The following is a 24,331-nucleotide window of genomic DNA, read 5'->3' on the forward strand; positions in this document are numbered from 1 at the left end:
AAGTAGCACTTAATAGAGGATGGAGGGGGAAGCTTTTTCAAGCCATTAGTATTTGTGTGCTCCACATTATGTGACTCTGAACTGTGTGTCTGTCTCTGGTTAGATGATCTCTGAGATTTGGCAGATGTTCACAGACTTTATCCTCAGTTCCTGGCACCACATACAGATTGTATCATGTTCAGTCGGGTCACTCTGTTGTGTCGAATCGGTAAACATCAGGGATTGGGATGTTGTCATTTTAGTCGGTACCAGACTGGACGGGACGCAGGGACATTTTAGGTGAGGAGCCGACGTTGAGCAGTGGGCAGTGGCTGGAAGAGGGAGCGTCACGGGGCAATTTCCAAGGATGACGCACGTCAGAGTATAATAATAACAACACATCACCGTGATATAATGCACGAATAAATGTCACATCAGACTCAATTTGTAGATGAAGTCTTATTTTCTATAAGCTGAGTGCAGATTGAAGTGCAAAATAGCAGCAATAAAAAGCCTTTGCACCAGGTAGTCATGGTAATCCTGAATGTAAGGTTAAATCAAATGCATCCGAAACATGGATAATTATTCGAGTTATTGTTGATGTTTTCTATAGATTTGCACTGTGTAGGAGTTTACTTGATACCCAAGTAAGCATGAAATTATTTTTATGATCCACATTTATTAAGTTATTTATGCTCTTACTTTGTTATGTTGCACAGCGATGGTTCTTTTCCCAGCAGATGCAGATTGGAATGATCATTTTTGGGAACTTGGACAGATTTAAGTCCAGTCTTCATTCCTTTTAGCTTTGTTGTGTGGACTCTTCGGGGAGTATTTGGCCCTTTATCTTCGCCAGATATTTGCTAACATTGTCTGTCTGCCTGTTGACTGATGTTGCATTTCAAGAGCTGTTCCATATAAAACAGATGTCTGATGTGAGTGCGAGGTCAAAATGTGGGCTTGTACTTATTAATTTACTCCATCAATTATAGCAAAATAATATTTGTGGATTTTAGTCATATTAAAAAAGTGCTGTTTGGCCTGTGATTTGATAGCCTGAAGTCTGCAGGCTGCAGGTACAACATGCATGCATGCGTCCTTCCCCAGCACCGTCACTGAGAGTGGGCTCCTGGCTCTCTTTTGATTGGCAGAGTGCCCGAGAGCCCTCTTCATCTGGGGCAAGCAGCTTTAGCTCTGAGCCCTCAGCCATCTCCTTTCCTCGCTGCGTCGGCTGCTCGTCCGCCCACTGCGGCTTCTGTGCGTGTGTGTTTGTGTGTGGCTTTTCACACTCTTCTTCACACTCGTCTGAAGCCTGCAAACACAAACAGACAAAGCACAAGGTTGTTAGCTACAGGATCATTAAACACGCCAACATACACAGACGAGCACAGATGCAACACGCACTGGAATGAACTTTCCGATGCCCTAATCCTGCAGATTAAGGCCATGAGCGCTTGCACATAAATCCACTTTTTCAAATTTTCCCGATCAGCAGGGTCTTGTTCTATTACAGTTCTTTGTGCCGCTGTCACCTTGGTAAGATTTAATCACATTTAACTACATTAACTCTGCTAAAATCCACTACATGTTACCAAAAACAGACCTGTGGGTAATTCCAGTCAATGAAGGCACAAGCAAACGTGTTGGCTCTTCCCATGCATGTGATGGTGAGAACTAGAGAGGCCGTGCTTCCCTTCCCACCCCTCACATCCTTGCAAACATCTGGATTTGGTCTTACCAGGCAATCTCATGTGCTGCCTTTAGGTGGGGTTCCATGATTACCATAAATTTGTAAATGTCCGATCATGTGAACGCTGATGCACCGTTGCTGGTATCAACGACAAAGTGTCCTTTAATGTGACCGTGTCTTCCCATCGGCCTGGGAAACAGACACCTGTTTCACGTCCCTGCATTTCCTGTGCGTTCAGGGTCTTGTTTTAGTTCTCTCCTTCCTTGCTGTCTCTCTATCCCTCCGCCATTCCCATTATAGGCCCACCTGAGCAGGAAACTGGCGTCCCTCCAGTGCCAGATAGCTCCACACGTGTGGGTCTGTGCCGTCACCAGAGCATCACCGTGCCCTTTAAGGGTTTTCTCTCGTTTCAGTTGCTACCAACCTGGATTTGAGACACTTGGAGTTGGTTCTTGGGTCTTGTCTTCTGTTTACAGCTTCCCAGTTTGTAGCGTGGTTCTTGAATCGAACTGGATGCAACATGAAATTATTTATGACCAATAAAGCTCGGGGGTTAGTGGAAACAGCCCTGAAAACATTGGGGGCTTTTTTGTGACAGAGTGAGAAATGGGAACGGTAACTCAACCCTCCCTCAAATCACAGGGCCTGACCAACAGACATCCGCTGACCTCTCCGATCTCTCACTTAAGTTGTAAAATAGGGAAATGGAGAGATGCATTAAATCTGCATTAACCTTGAAACCTGGGGCAAAGAGCAATGAAGAATGGAGGGACTTCATTTGTTTTCAGCGGGGATGCTTTTGTCCCGTCTGTGATCTCGGTCCAATAGCCGTCCTCATTGTTCTGCCTTTGTTTGAGGGGAACACAGGTTCAGCATATTGACCAGTATGGACTGAATAATGAAGGTTGTAAAAAGAAAAAAAGAAAAATGGAATCGAGACATTAAGTGAATATAAAACCGGCATTGTAAAGTTTGAGAAAGGCATATTGTAAAAATGTCCACTGAACTTCCATTTTTCCACTTTTTTTGGGGTAAAATTTAGCTTTAAGATAATTATTATATGGTTATAATCCAAGAAAACTTTGTAATGAAATAAAAAGGACAAAAACCTGAGTTAAAGCGCTTTTTTCTAGGACAAAAAGATTGCTTTAAACCGAGCAGATTCCCAGCGTTCCCAACAGGACAAATATGGAGATCACCTTTTCTGGAGTAACTTTCTGGAGTGATGCTTTCGTGTGCTCTTCAGGAGTTGTAAAAAACGACGCTGTGAGGTTTCGGGCCCCTTCTGATCAGTTTGCCGAGGAACCCGACCAACAGAGGGCAGCACAGACTACTGCTCATTCCTGTCAACCCCTTCAGGACCGACACCTTCATGTTAATCTCTGTAGACGACGCCGGTTTGACTCCTCCTAATCAGATTTGCTGATTTGATTTTCAGTATTTCCTCTACTGATATCTGTTTGCCGCTTGGCCACAAGTTCTTGAAAGGGGATTTTGAACTGGGTTGAAAGACATTTTCTGATTTATGGCAGCAGAGTTTACTCTGATGCAGCCTGGAGGAATCCAGCGTGATAACATCATCGTTTCAGACAGCAGCTGAGTAACAAACACATGACAACACGTAATAAGAGACCTTTACTCTTTGAAGGTCAATAGTCTGGACAGCTGAGAAGACAGTGTCTTTTCTTATTTGTTCAAGGCTTAAAAGAGAAATATTAAATATCACAAAGCTGTTGTTGGTGACTAACCAGGTTTTTTAATGACATCAGATCAAAATAGTTTTATCCCCTTGGCTGTAAATTGGAAGCAAACAGGCAGAATAGCCCCCGTTTAGCATGACGTAAGCACAAAAGCGGAGTCGCCACTCGCCCGTTATGCAATCAGATCTGTTATCTAGACTGAAACCAATAAAAGTCATATCATAAGACCACATAATCGGGTATATTAGACACGCAACTATCACAGATTGACAGCAACAGAAGATCAATGCCTCTAAACTGTATGTTGGGGATTAAAACTTTAGACAAGAACCATGTGGTGTACCGTAGATTTGGGGCTTTGTCACATCTGTAATGACTTTGCAGGTAGTGCAAGGAAACAAACAGGCCTCCTCAAACAGGAAATTTAAGTCAGGGATGACGTCTCATCGGTGCCAAAAACAGATTTCAGAAATGTGTAAACACATATTTCCCGATGATGGGAATAGAGTGTGTCGCAACCTCAGTGCCACCATGATGACACCACTGTCCTGCTGGCCGACTCTTCCTCACCTGTGCCCCCGCCCCTGTGCTGTCCCCCCTGCTCCTGTCAGAGCCTCCAATATTTTTGTTAGTTGTCTTTCGGTAGTGTTTGTGGTCTTTTGTCTTTCTGCTTCTGAGCACGTCTTTTCAACCTAACTCGGGCTGGCCGACCTTCGTGTCTTTCTGGATGTGGGATAGTCGTCATGTTCCTCTCTCTCCAGAGTCTCTGCTGGACCTCAGCCTCCTGTCCTGCTTTATTTGGTTGTTAACTGTTGATAAGTGTCATATATATGTTTATTGGATATTTATAAGCATTTCTTTCTCAGAAAACTCTATTATACATTCTCTCCTTTTATAAGTAATGGCTTCAGCCTGTTTCTCTGGAGTTCTAAAGGCTTATAACTTTTTATAACTCCTTTAAGAACAGAATAATAGCAGGATCATTTTATATCCTTCATACAACAATAACTTAACAGCTGCATTTTGTGTTGTTTTTTTTAATAAAAAACAATGAAATTTGATTTCATTGCTTAAAAAAATATTTGTGATGTGTTCTAGTAGATAATTTATAATAATTTAATAATTTATTTATAATTTATCATATATTTATACGTTCCTAAGACAAAGACCTTCAAATAAACCTTTTCTATCCCTCAACAAGGACATTGTCATAATACAGCTGCTGCACTGGTTCGGTTTTATTAACATATACAGTGATCCCTCGCTATATCGCGTTTCATCTTTCACGGCTTCGCTGCTTCACGGATTTTTTTTGCGAGTCGTTCGTTGCAGTTGTCAAATATAATTGAAGGTGGCATATCCGTTTATAAAAATCTTCTTGCTCAGAAAAAGAAAGAGCGCCAACAACTACCCATAACAATGTTCTTCTCTCGGAGAAAGACTCCTGCGCCTTCAGTAGAAACAGACGCTCCAGCGGAGCGGAGTCAGGACGAAGAGGCACAGCTGGGACTGGGAAATACGCCAGTGACAATGTTTCCAACCTTGTATTACTAGATTAAAATTATTGTTTTCAACAAATTTTGGGCTTTAAAACAGGTTTTGATTTTTGGTTCATTCTATAGTTCAGTATTGCATTGTAAAATAACAATAAAAAAAAAAAAAAAAAAGCTGACTACTTCACGGATTTCACTTTTCGCGTGTTATTTTTGGAACGCAACTCCCGCGATAAACGAGGGATCACTGTACAAGAAATAATGGCTCTTGCTTAATTCCCAAAGAGAGTTTTTGACGGGGCCCCGTGTAGGATGAGGAAAACACCGTGGTGACAGACAGCCATGAATATGTTCAGCTTTAAGATCTATATGTTTGCACAAAGGTTCAGCATTTGCAGAAAAGTCTGGCTCATTTATTATGGAACCGCTTCTTAAGCACAGTAATGTACAGAGATGTTTGACTTGGCTCCATCAGCGCTGCAGCTGGCGCAGCTCTGTTGCGAGAGTTGTTAGTCCATATGTTTGGAGTCAGTGTGACTAGTGCGCCCAGCCCCAGCACCCAGAGGTCAAAGGTCATTGCGGCAATACTCTGACTTGATTGAGATTTATTCATTTTATAATGTCTACATTAAGGCTGCACAATCTAAACTCACGGGATTAACTGGGATTGCTGGGAAACAAATCAAACAAGAGAGCACTAACCAGCATAAGTAATGCCAGGTTATATCCCATAATAAACATCCCAAAAGTGTACTTGTGGTGTGCAGGAGGTCATTACTTGGCAATACATCAGTTAGGAAATAATTAAGCCCGCTGCTAAATGTCAGCATGTCTTTCTCCCAGAACAACATGGGCTATAAAAGCACATCTTAAAAAATGGTGCCGCGTTATTGGAGTCGTAAAGAGCAAATGAGCTTTTCAAGATTTTCAGTTAAAACACGATCATGCGTTTAAGTGGGGTTCTGCGGCTGACTGATGTTTGATTTCCTCAGAGAAATCATCCGAAGCGATTCCCACCTCTCTCCCCGGCATTCTAGGGTCACACACTTTAACACCCTCCATGCATCACGGGAGCGGGCGAGGATACGTAACCCGGTAAACACTAGATCGGCACCAGACCGAGAGCCTCACATTCTTTAGGAGGTTGCTGCATTGAAAGCAGATTGTTTGGGAACCTCGAGTGCATCTGGGTTTACCTCACCCAGCGGCGTTCCAAACTCATTCCATCCTTCATAGTTTGGGTTGATGGACAGGCCACAGAGGGAACCAGAATCTGGGATCCTGACATATGTAGAGGTCCTGACTCCAGCAGGGTTTATAAAAGTACTTGACCTAAAGAAACACAATGCTGGTATGGTGGCACGTTCAGCGCCCTTCATATCTATGGGATATGGGAAACATCCCTCCGTGTAGCCAAACGCCTTCTAGGAAGCTGATCCAGCTTGTGAGACACACTCACGGAACATTTACCACCATTAACCACCACTAGACCGGGTCACAGAGGTTCCTCCCATTCTCACAGCATACACACATTACTCACTCACACACTCACATCCAGAAGTGTCTCCAATCAACATAATGTGCACGTTGGACCGTGGAGGAAAACTAGAGTAGAGAACCAGTAAAAGGCCACTAGAGATGGAATCTGAAACCCAAAACCTTCTTTCCCTGTGACTTTAGACCGTTAAGTATATGGATCTTTTGCTGCAGTTTAATATGGGAGCAGTTGGCGCGCCTGTGCGAGTGTGATGTGTGTTTAGAACACAGCTGACTGACAGCGTTGGGTAAAACAACGTTCCTCGGCTTAAGTTGTATAAACTTTGCAGATATTCCCATCACAAAGATGCCGGGGGTTGGGAAAATCTGCGCAACGTTAAACATGTTTATGCAGGAACATGCTAGCATCTCTCTTCCAATGACCTGGTGCTCTGGGTCTCTTCAGCTGGATTCTGATTCAAGACTAACTCACCTAAACAAAGAAACGTGATGTAGTTTCACCACTGTCAGCTCGCATTAATGTCAATTTTCTTTGAATAATTATTATGGCCCGTGGCCCTTTTGCTATTGCGCCTTAGCTTCTGCTCATTATCGGGCTTAAATTTAATTTTCAACAGATGTTATTTCAGATAGCTTTATGTTTTCTGTCACCACATCTTTAGATATCCTTTTAAATTATGAATGCAGAGCCTAAATGAGGCTGTTGACACACATGCAGACATGGACGGGGAGTGGCCAACTTTGTATTTATGTTCCCATTAAAGACAGATGCTACCCTGGATAAATCTGCCATCACAGGAGGGTCTGTATGAGGACATGAGCCTTCAAACGAAACACTGGATGGTGACCTTACAAGAGGTTTTCTACCCTGCTCTTGCGGCTGTGGGTCTTCCCTGTAAGTACAGAATAAATGTTAGTGTTGAGCTGTTTCTTGAACCTCAAACCTAAATATTTCTTACCAATCTGATGCTAATTGTTTTCCCGCAGCTAACATCGTCACCTTTCTGATCATCTTGAGGAGAAACTGCCTGCTGTCCAAGTCGAGTTCCCTCTACCTGATGGCAATTTCTGTGGCCGACAACCTCGTCCTGCTCTTCATTGTGGTCGTGGAGCTTTCTCTCAAGTACCACCAACGGGAGCCCTTTTGGAGTTACGAGCCGTGGTGCAACCTGAGGGACATTTTTACCTATGGAGCGTACAACGCCTCAACGTGGCTGGTGGTGGTGTTCACGGTGGAGCGTTTTATAGCCATCCACACGAGGACATTGAAGACCAAAGTATGCACTCAGAGATGTGCATCATGGGCAGTGATGTCCGTCTTTGCCTTCAGCCATCTCTTTGCTATTCCTTACTACTGGTCTAACGCCTCAGTCCACAAGAACAACCAGACCAGATGCATCTACAACCACAAAGCCCCGCCTTTTTTTATCCACACCCTGGTTTGGCTGCAAACTTTGCAATGCTACATAATCCCCTTCTTTATCATACTCACACTTAACGGGCTGACCCTGCGCCTTATCTCTCTCAGCAACAGGGTTCACGCGACTGACCATTTGACCTCCGGGGTCAAAAACAAAGTATCGCCACTGCTTCGCTCCAGGAAGAGGAAATCCGTGGTGCTCCTGGTGACCATTTCCATGAGTTTCGTGCTGCTTTCAGTCACGCGGGCCATCACCCAGATCCTCCTCCGCACCACTCACATGTACAAGATGGACCGGAATGACTACAGCGTCGGGATGAATATAGCGGCGGACATCGGCACCATGCTGTGCCTGAGCAACGCGGCTGCGAACATGTATCTGTACGTGTGCACTCAGGGAAAATTTCGCCAAGAGCTATTCATCTGTGTGCGACAGATGTCCACCGTCCTGTGCAAAACCAAATCCTAGACAGGTGTGCTAGCTTCCTGTCTGCCCATCTAATAAACAGGCTTGTTTGAAGGTTTGCCTGCAGTCTTTGTGGACAGAGGAAATGACTGTCATAAACCTTTAATGACTTTAACTTTTCTCCGTAAACAAAGCATGTAATTGACACAATAAAAGTTTAATTCTTTTTTTTGCCATTCTATTCAAAGAAAAGGGCTGACTTCCCTCCCGATGACGTACCGTAAATCACTTTCAGTCGCCACGGCGTACTTTTGAGTTAATTTCCTGCTGCGTTGGTTCGGCACTCGTACAAACACGGGCCTGACATTTACAACCACCTTTGTTATTGGGGACGGCTTGTCCGGATTTATAGAAGTGAAAAATCTGAAACCTCTTTAAATAACCATGACGTGATCCGGCTTTATTGAATGAGTGACTCGTGTGTTCACGGATTACGTACAGCAAAGTCACTGCAAATCTTTGTAAATAGCTTCAGTTTCATTGGAATATCAGGTTGAAATGCTACTTCTTCTTGCCGCCTTTGGGAGCTTTTTCTAATCCCTGGATGTACTTCCGAGGAATTTTAAAGTAATCTGAAAATGAGATAACAGGGTTAGACAGTCCGACTGCACTTGCAGTAGATGTTGCATTTTTAGGTTTCGAACCTAACAGCAAACTGCCAGCCTGATGAATCTGGTTGCCTTGGACCTGGACCAGGACCTTGTCTTTGGAGCCTGGGATGGGCTGTAAAACAGTGCTGGCCTGCACTCTGTGCTGCAAAGTCGTGGCGACCATGGTGGGATCTAAACCGTACACCTCCAGGTTCTTTATCAATGTGACCTACAGGCAGAATCAGGCAGAGAGGCTAAGAAAGGCCCTCTTATCATTGATAATTAGGATGTAAATAAAAAGCACCTGAGGATTTAAAGCATCATTTTCTAAAAAAATTCCTAATCAATGGCTGATAATTTACGTTGTGGACTAAAAATTTGGTACCTTTTTATTGGAACCCCGTGAGGCCACCGAGATGTCGATTTGCTCAATGTGACCTTTCTTTATGACGGGCGCTTGTCCAGGAAAAACAAGTTGATAACACTCCTGCATTCTCCCCAGAGTTCTGCAAATGCACAGAACAGATGAAGAGATATCAGTGTCGCTCAAGGTTACCAAGAATATGTTTACAGGAAGAATCATTTTTTTATTGTACATCGGGGTCCAGCACGAGTTGGACTGTACTGAACGTTTACCTGCTAAATAGGTCATCCCACTTGAGAGAATCCACCTCCTGAAATTCAGATTTCTCCAGCAGACAGTCACACAGAGTTGGGTTTATGCTCACATAACTGTTGGAAGGCAAAGAGAATTTACCAAAATGAGCGTCATCTGGTGAACTGAGCTAACCCTGCGCAGGCACGGGGTGGGAGGTCAGGTCGCCAGTCCAACACAGGACACCCACATGTGTATACTGTGCATGGCTGTAGAGTGAAGGAGGTAAAAGTCCTCTAGAAGATGCCCTAAAAGGGTTACAAACTTGTTTCTGATTGTTGTTTAGCTACTAACAAGAACATCTATAAAGGGTTTGGAACAAATTCAGCATTTGTATACAGTCAGACAGCACAAATGGAGAAAATTCAAGACCACTGTTGGCTGTGCTGGACAGAGCGTCTGAGAAAGACCAGGGATCACAGCTAATGCAGAGATCATGGAAAGACCCAAAAAGATCTTTTTTTCTGTGGTTAAATTCCATGTTTCTCCCTCCCCACTTTCTTCTGTTTGGCTTCTGACTAGCAACACATTTTATAAAACGGACAATGCGGTTTTGAACAGCTACACGTGGGAAACGTTGGAGATAAATTTTGTGACCTGTGAACTAATGACTAATAATAAAAACTAAAAAACGAAGAATCACATGACCAGAAACTGCAAGCAATTGCTCCTGCGACCACTCCTGCGACAAATGTGATGATGATGGCTCTGCTGTTTGACCTCCTGGTCCTTCTATGTTTACATAGTTTCTTAATGTTCTACATTTATTAATGGAAGACACCGTAATGGTCAGAGCGAACATATAGAATTCATGATTAAACTCCCCTGTCCTCAGGGCACGTGCTTTTTGTTAACAGACCTGAGGGTCCATGTGTCATGTGACCTTGATGCATTTTACACTCTCCAATCAACCTAATGGGAAAGCTTTTAGACTGTGGGAGAAACTAGAGTACCAGGGAAAACACATACAGGGCGCCGAGTCTGGAATTTAAAAACCAGACCCTTCTGGATATGAAGCACCTGAACTTATCACTGACCCACATGTGTGCAAGAGTCTTCATGTTACACACCATTTCCTCACTGTGGCCAGACACATTCTATCATTTTAAAAGCAGTAAATGCATTTTCTGATTGTTGCTGAACAAAACATGTTTGAAATCAACAAAGAACCCTTAAAATTAAATTTTCACTCTCACTTTAAACTGTGGCAGCTCCATATCACACATCTAAAATTCTCCATTTGGTTTACTGAAACGGTTATTCAAAGCCATTCCTAGTTTGTCTTCCTTAGCAATTTAAGCATGGTTTTCTATTAACCAAAAACATTGAGGCAAAGTTCAGGTTTACATATTTCAAAGTTGTTTATTCACAACTGAACCTAGTGTTGCTCAGCTAGAGACAGTCTCAATCACTTCTTCTAGTACTTACTTTTTATTGTTTTCGTTCACCAGTTCGTTGTTCTTCACATACTCTGTGATTATGTTTCTCACCTCGGAGGGTTGTAGTACCGTTCCTTTCCTATGGGGGAAGCAACGGCAGAAACAAGAGAGCATTTAGTGAAAAGCAGCGAGCTTCTACACAGAGAATGAAAATGGGGAAGGCGTTACAGTATCAAATACAAACACAGCTAGAGAACATGTGGAACAAAAGCAACTTCCTACTGTTTTTTTATGTTAACACTCCAAATTTCCAAGGTACGCCTGAAATACTCATTGAGAGTTTGTTGGGGAGAAGAACAACATGCACATACCTCTTGTTTGCATCCAAAAAGAGAGGCTCTGTCCGAGCAGAGACAGAATACAGGATTACGATCTCAGGAGGGCAGTAAGGAGTCTGTCCTTCTCCTGCGTCCATCACACATGCTTCCAGATCTGCCTCCTCCGGAGCTCGGAAGGAACGGAGCCTGTGTTAATTTTTATGGCCCAGACAATGAAAACACATCATCGATGCGAATAGTGACTGGTGGATCGAAAATGTGGATATCAAGGTTTTTTTTGGCTCACTCTTCATTTTTCCAGTCCACCTCCACAATGCTCTCCACTCCCTTGGTCAGTTCTTTCAATCGTACAAGGTTGTGCTGCTGCTGCATAGCCTGCAGAAACTTGGACAACTGTTAAAAGTAGAAAAGAATTCCAATTGTTATTAATCAATGACTGTACGCACTTGGATGAAGTGAACTATTTGAAATATCTGGACCTTTTTATAGCTGGATTTCTTCATGTCAAGCTTCTTTCCGCTTGGGCTGATTTAGAGAAATGAAAATTTTTCTCCCCCATTTGAAATCAATTATGACTTAATGGTTATAAAAAGATTAAATTTACTTTACCAACAGGAAAACATGTGGTTACGGAGAAATGTGCTGGTCAAGAGAGGAAGCTCTGACTTCTTCACTTTCTGCTTGAGAGCGTGAAGGAAGCACTGCAACAGCAAGGCGTCCATGTCCTCTGCAGGGAGGGTAGAACTCGGCTCAAGTCCCTTCATCTGACAACCAACCTACTCTTAGCATAAAAGCATGTTCATTTTCTTTCATATCAAAATAATCCCAAATTCCCAAATATTAACAAACAAATGCCAGGCGTACAGAAGGGATCACCATAGTAACAATTATTTTTGCACAATGAAATAATAACTGTATTTATCCATATGAGTTACTCTTATCTCCTTAAATACTATTAGCCAACAATGGTGCAAAAGCAAAATGTTTATTACTAAAAGGAACTTAACACCTTTTTTGTGGTTTTCGTAATGATGCTGAAAGGCATTATTAGGGAGTGTCTGCATTTATTGAACTTTCAACTTTTTTATTAAAAAAAACATTTGCCAAAAATATTTATGCAAGTTTTTTGTATTTTGGTAATTTAGCCCTGAAAACAGCCACAATACTGCTCATTTTTGCTTTAAGATGACTCATTGAGGCTGTTTTTAAATGCATCAGATTTGTTTTTTGCTCAACATCCCTTTTCGAAGATGTTACTGTATAAAATACCTTGTGTTGTTTTCTGGTCCTCTTGCTCATCCTCCTCAATGCTCCGTTCATTCTCCTGTTCTGCCTGTACGGTCAGAGTCAGCTCCTCGATCCCACAACAGGCTTCACCACATGGACTCTGCTCCTCTTCTTCCTGCTCCTCCTCAGCATGGTCACATTCTTCTCCATTTGCTTCTCCACCTTCACTCTCTAGATCGGGCAAAGCCGGAGGCCCCGACTTGTCTCCAAAAGACCTATTTTATAATAGCAATAAATCATGTGTGATGGTATAAATTGTCTTGTTTACAGGTACAATCCAATGGAACTTTTATTCATAGATACAAAACAAAAGGTGATAATCACACAAACTGCATCATGTGAATAACAATAATAATTAAGAGGACCATTTAATGCAATTATGAGTCATCATAAGATTTATTTAGTCCCTGTTGGATGAAAGTCAAGCGCAACTAATCACCGAGACTGAAGAGAAGCTCACTGTGGTCAAACAATATTTAAATCTAAAACTATGAAACATGTCACATATTTTCAAGATGGATGGACGCTTGCCAGGTCATAGTCTCAACATGTCTAGATCTCTAATAAATTAAAGAAAAACAAATCCACACAAAGTTGACAGCTGCTCACCAGAGATTATCCATGTACGTGTGAAGAACACTCACTCCTCTCCCTCTCATACCAGAGCTGAGCATCTCTGCGCTGGACAGTGCAGCAGTACCAACAGCAACAGGAGCTCTGCAATAACCACAGCACTAGGATCATCATGAATAATTACAATTTCTATCAGTAATACAGGTATCTCACCCTATTCCAAACAACTAATTTAATAACATACCTGTTGCTTACTACTGTAACAGCACAGCAGTCGCCCTGCTGCACATGTGGGAGACCACTTGAAGGCAGCACCACACCTGGTAACATGAGATCTTATAGAAAAGGAAACCTTCAATGAATAACAATTTAAATGGAACCACAAGTATATATTTTAATAATTATTAAAACGAAATAAAATAATGGTACCTGCCCCACCAAGCAACTTTTGAATGACAGGAGGCCATGTCCTAAATATTGGGAGGAGAGCAGGGTAGCGCCAAAGAGCATACACTGAAACATATCCCAATAAAAATGTTAATCAAGTGGGGCTTACAGAATTTAATGACATTAACAATGATGCTTTTTCACCTGTGGGGTAAAGCCGTTTCTCCAGCTCAAAGAACAGAGGGTTTTTGTGAAGGACATACAGTGTCACAGCGTCACCCTTGTGTGCATAAATCTTCACTATATTTAACTCCTCTTTATTGGGAACCAACTCAGACAAGTCATCTGCATCCAGTGAGGGAAAGGCTGCAGCAATGTCTGCCCTAAGCTTTCTCCTTAAGGTTGGAACCAAAACAGCATCAATCACAGTCAGTCAATTTATTTTTTACATGTGACGGTAAGTATAAACACAAAACAGAATAGATAGACAAAAGGATATTATTGGATCTTTCTGTCATAACAACATTTCCTCCAAATTAGAAAAATAAGAGTGTCAAAAAATAACGGTAACTACATTAAGGGACGAAGAACTCGGCTCACACTGTTAGTGTTTCAGTCTATAATTATAAGTATTTTAATATATATATATATAATATATATATATATATATATATATATAATATATATATATATATATAGCTGTTGAGGTCTTGTTCACTGACTGCAACTTTACAGCACCAAGATCAACATTTAGCGAGTCCTGGGCCAATACAAAATAAACTCTAGATAACTGAAACTACTCATGAATGGGGACAAACATGAGTTGAGCAGCAACACTGAGTTACCTGTCTGAGCCTTTGATTGCAGTGTTGGATTTAACACGAAACGGTCGCACAAACATGTTGACAAATTAAGAACTAAAACGATTTTCACATGTTCTGGTACGAGATAACAGGGGAAAAAATACAAGTACACGGTCAAAAAACTAAATATCTGAATTGGATTTGGCTTAGCTGTCTTGGGTATCAGCTGTTCCTCGGTGGACCACGATGGTCCAACATGTATTTACTTCCGACGTGAAACTGTAAACGATACATTCGAGAGTTCCGACCACCGAACGAAGCATAACTATGTCAAACGATATTAATTTATTATTATTATTATTATTATTATTATTATTATTATTATTATTATTATTATTATTATTATTATTATTATATTATTATTATTATTATTATTATTAGTAGTAGTAGTAGTAGTAGTAGTAGTAGTTTCATGGCTAATCAGATCAGCACGGCCTTTCTCCCCAGCGTTAACATCCTTTATTAAAATTACAGAAACAGACATACAGGCTGACTATTGACTATTAGGACTGACTTGTGTAATCTGTATTATTTCAAATTGCTCGCCCATTGCTCAACAGAACCATGTTACAGGTGGCTATAAAAATAAGCATTTCACTTCATTTCTGTCTCCATGGATAGTCTTTTTTAACAGAGGAGCTGGGAAAGATGGAGTGTTGGTTTGGCACATTCCTTCACTCCATTATGGCAGGAATGACAGGAATTTTGTTTTTTGTGCCTAAAAGCCACAACATTTTATTCCAAATACACGTGAGGGCAGGCAACAGTTATATAATAAATAAAATCAGCGCAAGTAATTCTGCACAGCCTGTTGCACATTTAAACCCATTGCAATTTGGGGGTGGGGTTCCTTATACTTGTGTTTTATTTCTGAGTCAGTTATTTCAGTATAAGAAGAGGATTCATACAGTGCAAAACAGTAGCAGGTTGTCTGGAAACACCAAAACTTAATGTGTATAGACAGCTACAGTCTGTGGTGCTCCTTTCATCCTCCTGATCCGCCTGTACGGTTAGACTCAGCTCCTTGATGCCATAGCAGACTTCAGCTGTCCTGGTCTCCTGGACTCTGCTCCTCTTCCTCCTGCTCCTCCTCAGCATGGTCACATTCTTCTCCATTTGCATCCCTAACTTCACTCTCTAGATCAGGCAAAGCCAGAGATCTCGACTTCTCCCCAAAGACCTATTTTATAATAGCAATAAATCATGTGTGATGGTATAAATTGTCTTGTTTACAGGTACAATCCAATGGAACTTTATTTCATAGATACAAAAAAATTGTGACAATCACACAAGCTACCTGCTGAAGTTCTGGAAGCACCTTTCATACAGCATTTCCATGATGCAGCAGAAACTTACTACAAACAGCTCCGTGTACAGATAGCACAGTCATAGATCATTGAAGGAGAGTAGACACTCTCACAAAACCTGATTCTCACAATAATTTCTTCCCACTGACAGCAGACTTTTCCTCACAGATATGAAATCACAGAGGCGTGCAAGTGATATTCATGAACACCACAGTGTTGTGATAACCGTGGCACTGTTTGCACACAAAGCAGGTGTCCACAGCTGCAGACAATCCTCACCTCCCTTCTAGCGTTAAATTTATGATTTCCTGTAGCCTTTTTTACTTTAATGAGTTACATTTTGCAACAGGAAAATTTCATGTACTTATTTGAAAATAACAAAGCCACCAATTCACAGCCAGACCTGGAAGGACGAGGACATATCGGACAATTTTTTTTGTCAGAGCACTGACGAGGTACCCTTGAGCAAGGTACCAAGCCCCCAAATACTCGCATAGGGCCCTGTGATCAGCTGCTGACTCCCCCGGGGATGTACCCTGCCTTTGCACATATGCAGCTGGGATAGGCTCAAGCACCCTCCCTGTGAGCTTGAAAGGGATAAAGTGGTGAAGAAAATGAGCGAAAAAACGAACAGCTTATGAGTAAAACATACTTGAAATGTGGAAAATAAAAGAACACAGTGATCTGGCAGAGAAGAGAGGGTGCACCACTTGAGTACTTAAATACACACAGAGAGAGGAGATAATTAGACACAGGTGAACCACATGAAGGTAACCACTGTGGATGCCAAACAAAGGAGGGAACATAACTCAAGCTGAGACAAGAGGAACAAAGAAGCTTTGAAATGAACCAGGAAAGACATGGATCAGGAATGACAGGATCAGTGTGACGCTAGGGAAAACTAGGAACATCAAGACAGCAGAAGTCCCCCAGAAATACTGGACAGAATAATAGAATAATTCACAACTGCATCTGGACAGGAAAATACAGACTAAAAAGACAAGGACATCGCACATTATAACAATCAGAAGACCAATTAAGTGTTTGTATGAGCAGATTCAAATAGCTGTCACAGTCATATTAACTCTGCTGCGTTGCTTGATCCCCCAGTCTCCTGGCTTTGATTTGTTTTTGAATCAGCCTGCTTGCTTTTCCCAGCCCTCCTTCACACCCTCTAAACTTTAATTAATGAAGCCAAATAGAATAGTTTCATAGCTCGGTCTTGTACCCAGTGCCTGATTTGAAGCAGGATTTTTTTTGGCTTGTGTGAAATCCTCATACATGGGTCAGCCTCAGTCCGGTCAACCTCTCCCAGTTTGTCACCCACTGCCGCTATTTTCCAGAGAATGTGGTTTTTATTCCCACACTTGGAGAAGGCTGGAGTGTTTGAGCCTGGGCCCAGGGTCACCCACCCATGAGCTAGGAGAGGACAGATGACAAAGGTCCCATACATTAACGTAGGGGAGGTCCATGCATGTACATTATAGCTTACTAGATGGAACTTGTCTAGAAAACCCTCGCACAATCCCTGTGATGGAAAGACAAATATATCCTAGAACCTCCTCACGCAATGTCTGACTGGATTCACGTTAATTTTCTGGACAACCAACATAAAGACTTGGCATCATCTCTTCTCTCCTCCTGAAGCAGGCTCTGTTTACGCAACGTAAACAGTCACTTTGAATTGATTCATCGGCAGCATTTACTGACGAAAGTTGATTTCCTGTCCTGGAGACCTTTCATCTTTTTTCTCGTTAATGGACACCAACTGAGGTAAATGATTTCCAGACCCCTTAAAGACACAAAATATAGAGCACAAAGTCATGCAGAGGCTGTTGTCTGGAGTATCATGAGGGTCTCCGACCTGACGTGCCAGGCATAATTGATATGATGAGGAGCCTTTTTGTTTGTTGGTTTTGCTCATATATATTACATTAGATTACCGGTATATCTAATTGTTGGCCTTCCTCATCACGAAAGGTAAAAGAAGAGACGCTAACATTCTTACATATCATCAGCATTCCTATCAAGGAAATACCGCAATTTATTACATAATTTTTATTTATTAGAAGGTAGGTTAAAAACAATAGTTTATGGAATGAAAGCTAAACTGGCTTGTGTGACTTGTGATTTAGTGGTTGTTTGTTGTTGTTTTTGAGACTTTACTCACGTTCCGGGTTCAGAGCTGATGTTTGATGTCGAGCCAGTTGGGAAAGACACGCTTCTCAGCCCATGTAAGTTGTGAGTTTAACTGTCTATTGTGAGGAATAAACAAAAGAGCCTCAACCACAGGCACTTTGGAGAGCTGGTAATAACTCGTAGCAATAGACGCTTTAAATTAATCTGTCCTGTTTTGTTTTAAAATCTGAATTTGGCCACAAAGCAAAATAGCAGTATTCTCAAATGGTTCAATACATTGAAGAACTGCAATTCACAGATTGATTTAGTTTATTTTAACAACCGACAAGATAAGAAAAGACTGAACATGGAGATAAAAACCAAAACAAATGATCTTAGCGAAGAGCACATGCTCTCGGAGGGGACGTACTGATTTGACACTATAGGATAGAACTTGGTCAGAAGACACCTGTGAAACACATAATCTCAGAGGAGAAAACACAGGGCACTCATACTCTGAGCCACAGGGGGAACACAGACAAAGAAAGTCAGATGTTTTTGTTCACTGCTGATCTCCGGAGTGGAGCCAATATTCAACCTGTGAGCTACGTAGCTCCTGGTCAATGGATCACATGTGTTTCACACACACACACACACACACACACACACACACACACACACACACACACACACACACACACACACACACGCACGCACACACACACACACACCTACCATCTCAACTAACCCCCACCCTAACGCTAACCATAACCCAACTCACTAAAACTTTTAAATTGAGTATGTTAACCTTGAGTCTATTGTGAAAGATGTTGCTTAACTCTCTTTGACACTCTCTCATGTACAACTTGCCCATTTTTTCCATATTTTATGGATTTTTATACTGACTCTGAATGTACACTGTTCAAACAGACGTTTCAAATTATCCACTTTTACGCACCAAAGAAATTTCTTCTGTTGAAGACCTCTCAGAATCCGCATCTCTGGCTATACTTTATTACAGGCAGATTGACAGCAGACTTTTTTGTTTTTTGGTCTATTGTTGTTATTTTAAACCCAGTCACACATATCGGATTTACTTTCATATACGTACTGCATTTTTAACTTCCAGTACGCAGTGTCAGAAATCCCGACTGCTGCAGACTTGCTCGGGTTTGCTCCACGTTGACCGGTAAAGAAAGTACAGAAGATCCTCTTCTGGTTTCTCACACCACCCAAAACATCCGGCAACTTTATGTCTTGAAATAGTCATATGCCTAACTTCAAGTCTTAGGAGACGAATTAAAGGAGACTCTCAAAGTTCCTCAAATATGGAGAAACAAATCAGCACCCTCTAAATCACAGTTTGGGGAATATATTAAGGAATCCTTTTTTCACTGCCTGTGGCTCAGATCCACTGTTTGAAGCCCCTCCAATTCAGGAAATTATCAAATGAAGAGGACAGTCCGGGACACCGAGGGCTGAGCTTGCACATGTGAAATGTAGCTGCATAAAAAGATACTTGATTAGCACAACAATTGTGTGCTTTTGACAGGCAAATGTAAAACAAAAAAGGCCATTGTTACACCTGCAGTTACACTGAGATGACTCGTCTGACATGTTTCGGTGTGAACCGTGTTCAATCTTAATTCTACTGACTGTCACATTTAATTTAAAACGCCTTTAGTTGCAGATCCAGGGAGCCACGTCAGCTGACTTCACAGATAACAACTGTGAATGTCTCTTGTACATAATGAATTTCACGGTGGCTGCAGAGCCCTTTGATGATCTTGGCGAAGGAATTCTGCAGAAATTCCTTAGAATAACCAAGATTATCAGAGAAGCAGCTTTGCTGGAATTTCACTATTCAACTGCAGCTACTTTCACTCAGTTTGTGAGTCGCAGCTGCTGAATAAAAGCTAAATGAATATAAAAAGTATGATTTGTTAGTGAAGTTTATGGGGAATCAGAACTGAAATTTGCACTAAATATTTATATGTATTTATTGTCATATCATTTTAAAGTTACTGACAAAGGTTGTTTTGACCACAAAATCTCTAAAAATATGGCAAGTGCTTCACTCTAAAGAGTCCCATCTGTGTGTCCTCATGTTGCCTCTTCTCAGTCGGGGTGAAATTATTAGTGATTGATGTCTTTTGTTTGATCAAATTCTTTTCAGTTCTTTCGCGATCTTCTTGAAAGAAGTCTTGAGCACGTTGGGGGGTTGGGTCCTCTGGAAGAAGCGCAGGATAATGGTGGTCTTCTGTCAGCCGACGCCAGCCTGAAGTCACACGCCGCCACTCTAGTCTATAATTATCAAAAACAGCAAGTAGCTGAAGAAAGTAAAGAAACGTTTGAGGAAGATGAATGTGGTCAGAGAGTAAATCAAAAAACACATAAAGCCAAAATGGCTCTGCATTATTTTTATTTACTGTATATATTGCATGCTCCAGATCAGTGGATCATTAACACTGCATCCTTTCCTGAACAGCTACCAACAGTAAACATCAAGCACAAGTTCCGAGCCCCTGATAATGGCAAGGCATGACACGGAAAAACAAGGTTGTTAAAAAGCAGATGTGTAGGCTTGCTCCCAGATGGGATTGATATGGCTGGGGGTGATATGTTACAGTATGAGTGGTACATGCAAGTGGAAAAATGTAAGCGCTCTAATGAGGTAAGTTCCGGCTGCGTTCTGAGGGGTATACTTAAACTATACCAACAACATCTTCCGCTCAGTCTGAGAAAGACACAACCACGTTAGCAAGGAGGCCACATTTTCTGGAATATTACTGGGTAATATCCCAGATTTGGAGTATAATGGACAAATTTCTTGTTTTTCTGCCAGTGAGGATGTGGATAATTGCGTTCCTTCTCATTATGGGACTTGGAGATCTGGGCTTCGGCCAGCGTTACAGCCAGTTTCAGTGGCTGTCCCACTTGCGTGGTCGTCACAGGTATGCGAGCTGGAGGGCTGAGGATGCCGAATGCCCTCTGGAGTGTGACTGCCCTTCCGCCTATCCCACAGCCATGTATTGCCATGACCGCAATCTCCAGCATGTGCCATACGTGCCCTCACACATCAAGTACGTCTACCTGCAGCACAACCAGATCAGCAGCATCCAGGACGGGGTGTTCGATAATGCTACCAACCTGGTCTGGGTTGTGCTCTTCAACAACCAGCTCGAGTCGGACAAGATAGGCAAGAACCTGTTCAGCAAACTCAGGAACCTGGAACGACTCCTCCTGGAGCACAATCAGCTCACCCGTGTGCCTCCAAACCTGCCACAGTCCATCAGGGACCTGCGACTTGCTCACAACAGGATCTCAAAAATACCCTCCGGCTCATTCGAGGGGATGACCAATCTGACCAGCCTTCAGCTCCAGGCAAATGTCCTAGAGGATGTTAGAGGCGCATTTAAGGGGCTGAAATCCCTCACCGTCCTGGACATGAGGAAAAATAAGCTGAAGAAAATTCCCAACAGTCTACCAGAGGGGCTACAGCAGCTCTACCTGGAGTTTAATGAAATAGAGAGCTTGCCGGCTCGTTTCCTCACCGTACTCCCCAAACTGCAGTTTGTCCGTTTGGCTCACAACAAACTGTCAGATAGAGGACTTCCTGCTGATGTTTTCAATACCAGCACGCTGGTTGAGCTTGACCTGTCCTTTAATAAACTGGACAAAATTCCCTTTGTCCATAGAAACCTGGAGAATCTGTATTTACAAGCCAATAGGATCAAAGGTATGACCATATTCTTGTTTTTCTTCTTCTCATTATTATAAATATAAGAAATAGAATGTTTTAATCAGTTTGGGCTTGTTTTTATCTCGTAAGCAGGACCTTCTTATCACAAAATGGCTCTTTAATTGAGATTACGCTCAGTGCACTGCACCAAATATAGTGAAATACACCATATTATATGATTTGCTATTAATATTGTGGACAGTCTTGTACTCATATGTTACTATAGGTTCCGCCTCGCATAAGTCAACCAGCAGGTTTTGTTTTTATTTTTTTTCTAGTCATTTCAATGATCATGTGCTTGAGTTATGGCTCTAATGTCCATTACATGATTGAATTTAACAGAGCGCAGCATTTAGTGTTCCCTCCTCGTATTGGTTGTGGCACATATACGTGCATCTGTCTCTTCAAATCAGAAAATGTTTGAATTGAACTGGGGGAAAACCGTGTGGGAGCCAGGCCTTCATAATAACTTAAGGGATCTGCAGCTGAGAGAAGAAGAAGCACCAGAAGGGAGAAAACATGGAACCAAATACAGCTCTGCTACCTGATTTGTCTCTTTTGAACGACCTTGGATTTCGTGCCCGTTTTTCTCCAACACACCTGGTTGAAGTGAAGCCACGCAGGCCACTATTATGGCGATAACTGAGAGTGTTGACAGGGATGCTTTGGAGTTGGAACGCCAGCAAGTGCCACTTATTTCTGGAAGATGTCTTCCATCAGGGTTAGCCCAGAGCAGACTTTCTCCAGTTGGACTAGTGTCCTGTCCACAGTGTCAAAGGTTCTTGTCCAGTGACTGTTAGACTGTGCAACAAATGAATGGCTAGATGCCGACTCTTTGTATTTAACATCATTGAGATTTTGTGGTTACAAGGATGGTAAGAAAGCAAAGGGACTGGGACAGACACTAGCATTTACGTAAACACGTAAGAAATCCATAAGCTTTGCCTGCAATTCAAGAATTTAGATCTGTTTCCAACAGGTCTAGTCAACACTGAGCGCTATTATTAACACTGCATTTGAAGCACATACGTAGAGTTGTTTTATCTTTTATCATTATTACAATGGATCCTTACAGTTGGAATTTTCAGTATTGTTGACAGTTTTTCCCCTCAGATGCATTCAAAAGCAAACATTAACTGCATTCTTGCAGAGTTTTCTCTGAGCAGCTTCTGCAGTACCGTCGAGATGACGAACTTCTCCAAGATGAGGATGCTGCGCCTGGACGGCAACCAGCTCAGCGCCAAGGACATTCCCAGCGAAGCGGCCTACTGTCTGCGGCACGTAGCCTCCGTCGATGTGTAGCGCCGCCTGATGCTTCTCATTAATTCCCTTGACCTCATTCACAGTCTTTTGATTTACTCTTTACTTAATCAAAACACTATGATTGACCTGTATTTTTGCCCCAGTACTACTGTCATTGTTACAGTTCCAGTTTCTCCAGTCCAGATTAAAAGCATATGGACGACAGCATAAAAGCTAAGAAGACAAATCCCTTCTACAGCACATGTCTTGATCGAAGTCAGAAATTGGAATCCTCTTAAGTGATGACTGACGCTCTCTGGTTTGAGCAACTTACCTGGATAAAGTGACACTTCTGATCTTTGCCTCCACCATGTGGTGCGAGACAAGAAAACAGCAATTTGCCCACCAGATAGAACCCAACGCCTGCAGTAGCTTCATTCATAACCTTTAAATTCAAATTCTAGAAACATCTATAAGCTGTTCAAATATGTGATGGCTATAGATTAAAAAAAATAAATGTTATTTAATCTTTTTTTGTATAAACATGATCTTTAAATAAATTCAATAGCCAGTAAATTACATCCTGCTCATATTTGTTTATAATAGTTGAAGTCAGACAAAGTTAAAAGCACTCCCCACATATTTAGCATTGAAAACAATCTTTTCATCTACCACAGCTGCCTTTAATTGTTCACAGAAACCCAATCAGCGGAATATTTCAGCTCTTTTAAGGAGCAATGTTTTGGGATGAAGCACGGATTTCTGCTGGCACGTTAGTTGTTTGGGAATTGGCAGGTAGCAGCTCGTCTTGCGCCACTTGCTGAGGATTGCTCTGCCTAGACTGCGGTAGAGCTGCGGGTGTGTTTTTCCTCAATATTCCTACTTTTAAAAAACAAAGGCCAGCACACATGTGAGAATTGTATTGACTTTCTTTGTGTGGGCCTCTGAAAAGCACACACACACACACGCACACACACACACACACACACACACACACACACACACACACACACACACACACACAAATGGCTCTCAAAGAGATTATGCAATTGTAACGTAAGAGGTCGGCATGGATCCCATGTTGTGTTTTTCAGTCATTCTCCTTTGCAGCTTAATCAAGAGACATTTGCATCAACGTGTGAGTGCATCTGTGCTAATAGGGGGGCTGCAAAAATGCACAGACTAGAGTTCAGTGGAAGCCTTGTAAAATGATCTAATCCATGGGTGTCCAGTCTTCAGTTATTGTAGTCCAACCGGGTTTTGTGTCCATCCAGGCAGAAGATTGCGTTCACTCAGGAAAGTGGGATCCCATGTGAATGCTGTCTACCTGGTAGGGCAGAAAACCTGGCTGAACTACATTCAAATCACCCCTACATTCAAATCAATTGCAAAAAAAATATAAAAACATCTGAAAAAAACAGTTTTGAAACTGTAATGTTGTAGGCCAGCTAAATCTAAACCGTGCATGTGATTTTATGAGCCCCAGCTCCACATTCTGGTCAGCATACCCATAATTTAAAGTTTTACCAGGAAGATGTTTAAACAGCCTAGAACTGCTGAATCATCTAAACTGCCCATGTGTTCCGGCCAGAGGAGTGAGGTCAT

At 42.0% G+C, this 24,331-nt stretch overlaps 3 protein-coding genes across 3 annotated transcripts; 2 read left to right on the forward strand and 1 right to left on the reverse strand.

Moving 5' to 3' along the window:
* The first annotated feature begins 7,175 nt into the window (after positions 1–7,175).
* On the forward strand, positions 7,176–8,248 carry LOC130529664 (probable G-protein coupled receptor 139). The gene is made up of 2 exons (XM_057040114.1): positions 7,176–7,254; positions 7,347–8,248. The coding sequence occupies exons 1-2, from the start codon at positions 7,176–7,178 to the stop codon at positions 8,246–8,248; spliced, it is 981 nt and encodes a 326-aa protein (XP_056896094.1).
* Positions 8,249–8,618: 370 nt separating this feature from the next.
* eif2d (eukaryotic translation initiation factor 2D) lies at positions 8,619–14,516 on the reverse strand. Its single transcript, XM_057040896.1, has 15 exons — positions 14,300–14,516; positions 13,659–13,849; positions 13,497–13,580; positions 13,312–13,402; positions 13,104–13,211; positions 12,477–12,709; positions 11,817–11,934; positions 11,687–11,732; positions 11,494–11,600; positions 11,241–11,393; positions 10,919–11,008; positions 9,472–9,567; positions 9,221–9,341; positions 8,890–9,064; positions 8,619–8,817 (listed from the first exon to the last, which is right to left on the reverse strand). The coding sequence occupies exons 1-15, from the start codon at positions 14,353–14,355 to the stop codon at positions 8,747–8,749; spliced, it is 1,740 nt and encodes a 579-aa protein (XP_056896876.1). The 5' UTR covers positions 14,356–14,516; the 3' UTR covers positions 8,619–8,746.
* Positions 14,517–20,592: 6,076 nt separating this feature from the next.
* On the forward strand, positions 20,593–23,302 carry fmodb (fibromodulin b). Its single transcript, XM_057040958.1, has 2 exons — positions 20,593–21,481; positions 22,635–23,302. The coding sequence occupies exons 1-2, from the start codon at positions 20,593–20,595 to the stop codon at positions 22,784–22,786; spliced, it is 1,041 nt and encodes a 346-aa protein (XP_056896938.1). The 3' UTR covers positions 22,787–23,302.
* The last annotated feature ends 1,029 nt before the right edge of the window (positions 23,303–24,331 follow it).

The sequence above is a fragment of the Takifugu flavidus genome, chromosome 8, assembly GCF_003711565.1.
Source record: "Takifugu flavidus isolate HTHZ2018 chromosome 8, ASM371156v2, whole genome shotgun sequence".
NCBI classification, from domain to species: Eukaryota; Metazoa; Chordata; class Actinopteri; order Tetraodontiformes; family Tetraodontidae; genus Takifugu; species Takifugu flavidus.